At 38.7% G+C, this 7,913-nt stretch overlaps 1 protein-coding gene across 1 annotated transcript; it reads left to right on the top strand.

The window, feature by feature from the left end:
• Positions 1–23: 23 nt before the first annotated feature.
• CZH9orf40 (chromosome Z C9orf40 homolog) lies at positions 24–6,396 on the top strand. Its single transcript, XM_074570582.1, has 2 exons — positions 24–435; positions 4,555–6,396. The coding sequence occupies exons 1-2, from the start codon at positions 103–105 to the stop codon at positions 4,714–4,716; spliced, it is 495 nt and encodes a 164-aa protein (XP_074426683.1). The 5' UTR covers positions 24–102; the 3' UTR covers positions 4,717–6,396.
• Positions 6,397–7,913: the final 1,517 nt, after the last annotated feature.

Genomic DNA, 7,913 nt, shown 5'->3' with positions numbered 1-7,913 from the left:
CGCACGCGCCCTGCCCCCGCGCGGCGGCGCGGCCTGCAGCGGTGCGCGGGGGGGGTGGGACGCGCGCGCTCCGCCGAGCCGCCGGCGCTCGGGGCCCCCCTCATGGCCAAGCGGCGCGCGGAGCCGTTACTGTGTCACGTGCCCGTCAAACGGCTCCTGCGCGAGCCGCCGCCCCCGCCCCGCGCGGCCGCGCCCGAGCGGCGCCCCCGGGGCGAAGAGGCGAGCGCACGCCCCGCCGCCCCGAAGCGGAAGCTGGAGGAGGCTGAGGCGCCGCCGGGCAAGCGGCCCGGGCTGCGGGGGAGCGGCCCCCGCGGAGAGCAGGGGGACGCGGCGGACAGGCGGCGGCGGCGCGGCGGGTCCGCGGCGCCCCAGGACGAGCGGGCGGCGGAGGGATGCGCCGGTGGCCGGGGAAAAGAGCGGGCCGCCGCCGCTGAGGTAATGGTGCGGGGCCGGGGCGGCGGGAGAGGCCTGGTGGGGAGGATGCTGCGGTGGGCGGGCCCGAGCTGCTTGCCGCCGGGGAGAGAAAGTCGTGGGCGGTGTCGGTGGCCGCTGAGGCGTTACCGTGCGGCGGCCACTTCAGCCCGCTGCGCCGGGGCGCGGGTGTCACCCAGGAGGGCCGGCATGGGCGCGGAACGGGCGGGCAGCGCAGTCCCCCGGCCTTGGCGGGGCACAGCACAGCCCTCGGCGCCCCGCAGCCCAGCCCTTCCTCCCGGTGTTGATCGGTTGTGGGCCTCTTAAAAGCTATTATATATTCTTCTTTTCATCTCCCGAAGCAAAAGAAGTAACGCGTCTAGCTTTTTCCCTTCCCTCCCTGTAGAAAAACTGATGGCAAACAGCCTATCTGGAGTTCACCTTAGTTAAGTCTGTATTCAGCGACATCCCCCATCCAAAAGCGTGGTGGAAGCTTGAAGAGTTCCTTTTTATTATATATTATAGATAACATGTATTTTTATATATCGATATATAAAAATATATTTAAATATCTAATATATATATGTATCTTGTAGATTTTATAGTATTTTTATAATCTCTGTTGTTTGAGACTGCAGCTCAGGCTTACTACAACATCTGGCCATTTTCTTTCTTTTTGTTTGGGATGGGCATTTAGCAGTGATAGGAACGAAAGCGAAGGCAGCGGTCAGGAGAAGAGGATCAGTTATTTAATGATCAGGATATATACAAATGCGCAGTTGACTTCTGACGTTTCTGGTTAACTTTGAAAAATGTACATTCTTCTCCCTGGCCTTGATCACATTTTATACAGTAGGCCAGAAAACAAAATATGATGCTGAAAAAGTTTTAGTTTTGCAAAAATAAAATGCTAGGTCTAATTTCGTGCTTGCCTATAAGTTTGAAATATGTAAACTCACCTTTCCTCCCACCTGGACCTTTTAAGTGATACTGAAATATTTGATCCAGTGATGTGGGAGTTGCAGAAGGTCTAATCAGGTCAGATGGATTTTGAACTCCGGTTTTAGACTCTCCGGTTTTGAAAAATTGGGACCTTTGATGGTGTAACATGCATTTATGATCTGTAAAGAACATTGTGGCTTTTCTTTTTCAGGCTTTGCCTTTTGGTGGGTTTTTTTGGTGTTTGGCTGGTTGATTTGTTTTGGTTTTTTCCTGTGATGGATGGTAGAATTAAGGCATAAAAGAATTGAGGAAAAAATTCTATGTCCTATGAAAATTTCACATGCTTTTTAGGCAGCACCTTTTAAACATAGTCACATCTTTCATTTTTGAAGAGAGAACAAGCATCTTCTGAAGCAAAGCAAATTAAACAAATTGAGCAGACCTCTATGGAACTCCATCACGAATATGATGCTGAATTCTTTACTTATCTGTAGGGTTATTAGGCATAGTTTTGTAAGGTTTACCAGTGGTAGGAAGGCAAAAAAAAGCCCCCTAGATTTCCAAACAGTAAAGAATATTTCTCTGTATAAAATATTTTTGTAAGACTGTATTTTTCACAGGTTGATTTCTGAAGTACAGTATTGTATAAAAAATATATTTTTTGCTGTAAAATAAAGCAGACAAGAGGTGTTTCTTCCATCTTTTGTGTGTTCTACCTGTATATTTTAAGTCTTTCACAAGGATATTTCTGATGATGATTTCTGCACCTTTTGGAAAATACAGCTGTAGGTTGGGATTATTCTTTCCTCTTTTGTGGATTGTGTAGTTCATTACACTAGTTATCACGATCAGGACACTTAAATTTCATAGTGTTTTTGTTAAAGTTATGAGCAATTCTAATTATATTACCGTTGACAGGAAATATTATTTGAGTTTTATTTGCTAGAATTGGAAAATTAACTCCTTAGAAATTAAACACCTTCATCCACAAAATCTGAGCTGTACCTACCTTGCTAGAATTTCTTCTGAAAACTTGTTTTGAAAGATACTTAGGTGAATGTGAATATTTGATGTTTTATTTTGCATTTTATATATGAATGTTTAGCGTTTGCTTCTGTCTTTTATGCCCCCAGTTTATTGGGAGGTACCAATAAACTGCAGTACTGCTCTTCTGGAGACTTGAATGCTCTTGAGATTAATCCTGTATGCAGTCTTAATTAAGACTATTTAAGAGTCTAAATAAATAACTAAAATTAAGAGTATGCTTATTTTTGTGGTTATGAAGTTTTAGATTATAATCTCTTTGAAACAAGAATGCTCTCATTTACTCTGTGCATACAAAGCACCTAGCACAGGGGTGTTCTGACTTCAAGTACTTAGGTATCACACTGTGAGCAGTAACTTACTGAAATATAAGGGTAGTTCAGATGAAACACAGGAAGAATTTGTAAGGGTGTCTGACAGTTTCTGAAACTCCATTGCTGGAGACTTTTTCCAAAGAATTTGTTAGCCACCTGCCCTGCACAGTTCTGTGTGAGTGACGCTGCATCGGTGGTTCCACAGGCTGGAAAATCTTCCTTTCTCTTTTGCACTCTGTTATTAATGCTGTGCAGTACAAAAATTTCAGTTTACAAGAATATTTATGCAAATATGTGCAACTACTTATAGTTTGGATTTCTTCCAGTTTCCATATAATCAATCCTTCTGTTGCTGTGGCACTATATTATTTAATTGGTTTTGGTCTTGATTTCCATTAATGCTAGCTTTGGTTCTTTAATTTTTCCTGAAGATGATCTTTTCCTAGTGAGCAAATTCACATTAGTAATACTCTATAGACAGGCAGCTATCTTGCTGCTATGAAATGTCTACACCTTTCATGCCTTTCTTAATTATCACAAAATCGTGATATACAGGGTTTTTGTAGTATAACCAGGCTACCTACTACAACAAATTGTAGTTCATGAGAGGTTTGTGTGGTAACAAATAGAAAAATGTATTCTTTAAATGGAAAGTATGGTGAATTTATGTACTTCTCTTTTTTGGGCAGAGTGGGAAAGCATAATTTTTCCAGTAACTGAGAGGCTTTATGGATGATACTTATTGTGATTTTTTGAACATTACATTTTTTTATTCTGTTGTAGAGCCAGCAGACAAAGCATGAAATTTTTCAAGAGCCATTTCAAAACAGTTATACCAGTTCATTTGTTAAAAACACTTCTGTTCAGCACTTGTTACAGCTGAGACATTAAAGTAAAATATTTAAAAATTCTGATTGTATGTTAGGAAAAATGCAAACCAATATTATATGGAAATGCATTATTTGAGGTTTGTGGCAGCATTCAATATTTTTACATACCAGAAGAAAGTATATGCTCAAGACCTAAGGAATGACTTGAGAATACCTCTTCTTATGTGTATCATGTCCATAGAAATATGCACAGTTGGCTACTGTTTATAACCACAACATGTGATTATAAACAAACAGTGTGTTTTCTAACAGAGATTTAAAAAAAAAAATAAATTAAATTGTGGTGCCATATTGAAGTAGTACATAAGTATGTGTTCCTCCAAGGTTTTTCTTCTACAACTTACTAGTTCTTAAATTTTCCCCTTCCTGCCCCTAGAAGAGGTCTTAATTTTTGTCATGTATACTCGAGTACAAAATGTAGATACAGAAAAGAAGCAGCAGAATGTGGTAGAAACATTACTCAATGCTTTACTTTTCCTGCAAATATCATCCTCTGAGTTGATGTAAAATAGCTAAATACATTCTTCTGAATACCAGCTTCTAAACATACATTAAATTTGTGTACCATTTTGAGAAGAAAAAGCAGTGAACAGTTTTTGTATGCAAAGTCCAATAGTTGCACAAGTTTTACAGTATTGTTCTGTGCAATAGATTGCAAGTTGAAGAAATTTGTGGAGTTATGGAATATTTCCCAGATGTTGTACAGTAGTCCTCTGCAAGAATATTTGAAAAGACAAAAGTAAATTATCATGTGGTTGAGATTTTCTGTGGTGTTTTCCTTAGAAATAGCTTATATATTTTCTGTATAAAATTATAAGAACCATTAATGTGCAACAGCTGAGTAACTCTTCCTTGTTTCAGTTTCTTATATAAAAGTTTGTTTTTATTATTTTGTACTGTTGTGATATACAGTAATGTTTTGTTGCCTTTTTGTTTGTTTGTCTTTTTCATAGCAAGAAGAAGAATTCTGTCAGTATAACTCATTCCTGTATTGGAGAGCACCTTTGCCTACTCTTGATTTGTCTGATATTCAGAACCTAGATGGAGAGACTCCACCAGAAGCTAATAAAACTCCTTCAAGGACTGATACCATGGAGACTGAAATGGAGACCTGATCAGTTGTTTCATAGTTGTACATCTACTCACAGGAAACTTGTTTCCATTTGCATTCAGGTTGTTCTTCTTGGGAGAAGAATAAGCATGCTTCTGCATTCTTGAAGAAACAATGTTATGTTAGTCTGCAAAAGCAAATCTGAGTTGTCTTAAGTGGATGGAATAATCGCTATTAGGTACTTAATAGTAAGCTGTCTGGAGGTGTACAGTGTGGACGAGGCTATGATGTCAAGCAAGAATGCTTGAACACATGGAGGCAGGCTAAAAGAAGACTACAGAAAATTAGAACTTTGGGATGCAATTAAAAGAAATGGGTGGATTTGTTACATGTTGTTGAAAGGAAATGGAAAGTCATTTTGCCTGTCCTGAACAAAAAGATGTAACTGTGGTACCTGAAATATTTCTTATGTGAATTTATCATAAAGCACACAGACTGTAGTGATTTTTAATGTGTTTTTTCTGTGTAATAGCTAAACCAAAAAATAAGAGCCTACCAAAACCAGACAAAACATTCCCTTTTCTATGCAAACCAAAACCAAGTGTGTCAGGGAGGAGGAAGGAAAAGGGGATATTTTTTTCTGTAAACTGCCACTGTTTTAAAAGTTTTTCTCATTTTCCTTGCAAAAAAGTATTTTCACCTTCTCCTTTCACATTATCCAAAGTAGTGGGCACCCAGCTTTCAGGTTTTTGGTCCATTCTCGAGTTAATGCTATTCTTTGTGATGTTAGCTCTGAACCAGTCGGTAGCATCGAAATGGCAGGTGTGTGCAGATGTGTCAAGAAAAGTTAATGCAAGATTACCACATAGGCTTTTTCAAACATGACTGACTGAGATGTAGTTTTTACAGAGACTATGGATCTTGCAAACGTATTTTTTTTTCAAATCTTTTCAAGTAATTTTTTTCAAATTTTCATTGATTTAGTGTTTGGGTTTTTCTTTTTCATGAAAAATACAAACTTAATGCTTGTCTTCTGTAACTTATTTACAAGCTGAAGTACAATTAGAAATACTTGTCTTTAATAATAGCCTGAAGTTGTATGGGCAGACTGTCAGACTTTGCAGATTTGATTTGTCTTTAAGGATAGCAAACACTGTATTTTTGCTGGAATCATCATTGAAGAAGGCAACTTGTGAATTTTATTTTTTTTAGTAATGTATTTGCTAAGGACAATAAAGTTTTGGCTGTGTGTATTTGAAAACTTTGGGACTCTTACTGTGTGAAGTTCCTGACTTTATGTCTTAAGATTGTTGCTTCTATGACTTTGTCGTTTTATTAGGGCTTTTTGCTTAAACTAGTTAGCTTGTCAGTCTTCTTAGTAAACATTTGGAAACTTTTTTTCAGTTATTTCTGCTGTAAGGTATCTGTATTTGTTAATTGGTTATTTGTTTAGATTGCTAGTGTCTCTTACTACCCACAGAAGAAAGGAAGTGGCTTAGTGACTCAAGCATTTTGTGGTGCTTGTTTACATATGCTTCTACCAGCAGTCAGATTAGCTAGATACATGTTTAAACAATATTTATTTTTCTCACACATTTTAAATTAGATTTTTAAATTTCAAGTACGTCAGCTTGTCTTAGGAAGTACTTTACAACTGTTTTTAAAAGCACACTCCTTTTCTGGCAAGAATGCAACTGCTATTTCATGTTTACTATAACCAAAAATAAATTGGTAAGGAATTATATTTATTAATTTGTTGAGGTGTTTCTTTTGGGGTTTGTTGTTGTTGTTTTTTTACCCTAGCTAGTATATGCATTCCTATATTTGTGGGTTTTGTAATATTTCATACCATCCAGTATTCTCAGGATCCAGTATTTTGTGTTATTAGCTTATATTTTTGCAGACATACTTTAGTCACTTAAAATCTTCTTGTAGCTTTGTACACGGTAGGTGCGTCCTAGCTACAGAGTGCATTTTAGTGTTAAAATCTCTCTCCTTTCCATTATATTCAAAGGACAGAAGAGGTTTTATTAATGTATTTAAAATATATATTTGAGCTTTTCCATACAAAATAAAAAAGTTCTTTAAAACAAATCAAGCTTGCGCTATGTTGTAGGCCGTATGTTTACTTTATTTGCAATTATGCTGTAGGCAAGCACTTTCCTCTTAGCTTGTTCCAGTCGTGGGCTTTGGGTTATGGGCTGGAATGTTAAGGCTACTTTCAGAGTGTTTGCTGAGCTGATTAATTTTTTCCATTCATCTGTTTGCAAATAGAGGCAAATTTAAAAGCCTTGGAAAACTTTCTGTAATGGGTCTGAGAGTTTGGGTTATACAAAAGGCTGGGCAAGGTAAGGGGAGTAATGATGGGTTACATAAACTTAGCATTAGAGCTGTCAGAAGGTGTGATCAAGACATGTCATTGCGCAGTGTCTGGTGTCTCTGTATACCATGTGACCCTGTGGGCTACCAAAACACTGGTCTTGACTTCTGATTCCATTTTTCTAGAGAGCTCTTGTTCAAGGGCTGTGCATAAACTATAAGTAAACTAAAGATGTTTTAATTTGCATGTGCATTCATATCCAGTGAGAAGAAAATGTTCTTTTGAAATAACAAAATGTTGGCACAAATTTTACTCAACTCAGGAGTAGCATAATACCTACCAACTGATGATCTTCATTTGATATGTTCTTAAACTTTCAGAAAAAAAAATTGTTTATACTCTCTCTAGGTAATTGGGTGTTTGCTTTTGTCTAAAATGTTTCTCTCATTTGCCTAAAATGTTCCGGAAGTGACAGGAAGAACCACTGTCAAAGGAGTAAGAAAATGTACAGTGTCACCACAGAGATCATCTAGATACTACCCAGATACCAACCCAGGTTGGTAAGGGTATTGTATCTGGAAGGAGGACAGTAAAGGTATGGGCATTCTAATGAGAAGTGAAATGCTGGAGGTAAATACGTTTCAGAGCAGATATAAACAGCAAAGTAATATTATCAGCGTGCCGGCCTTTGTAAATTTCCTGTCTCATTCTAAACTTAAAGCCTGTTTTACATGTTCTGATTTGTGTTTATGGAAGGCCTGTACTATGTTTATGGTTCCTAAGATAGGTAAGCCTCCAGGAGAAACCTAAAGCTTCCTCAAATCAGGAAAGTGAAGAACTATTATGAAAAACAGGCTGCATTAATGACCATGTGTTGGGTAAGTAAACTGTGGTAGAAAGAAATTAGAAAGAAGAAAGTGGGGAATGGAAGACAGGTGATG

Source organism: Larus michahellis, chromosome Z, assembly GCF_964199755.1.
Source record: "Larus michahellis chromosome Z, bLarMic1.1, whole genome shotgun sequence".
Lineage (NCBI taxonomy): Eukaryota > Metazoa > Chordata > Aves > Charadriiformes > Laridae > Larus > Larus michahellis.
Note: the sequence above shows the minus strand (reverse complement) of the source record. Positions and strands in the feature narration are given on the sequence as shown.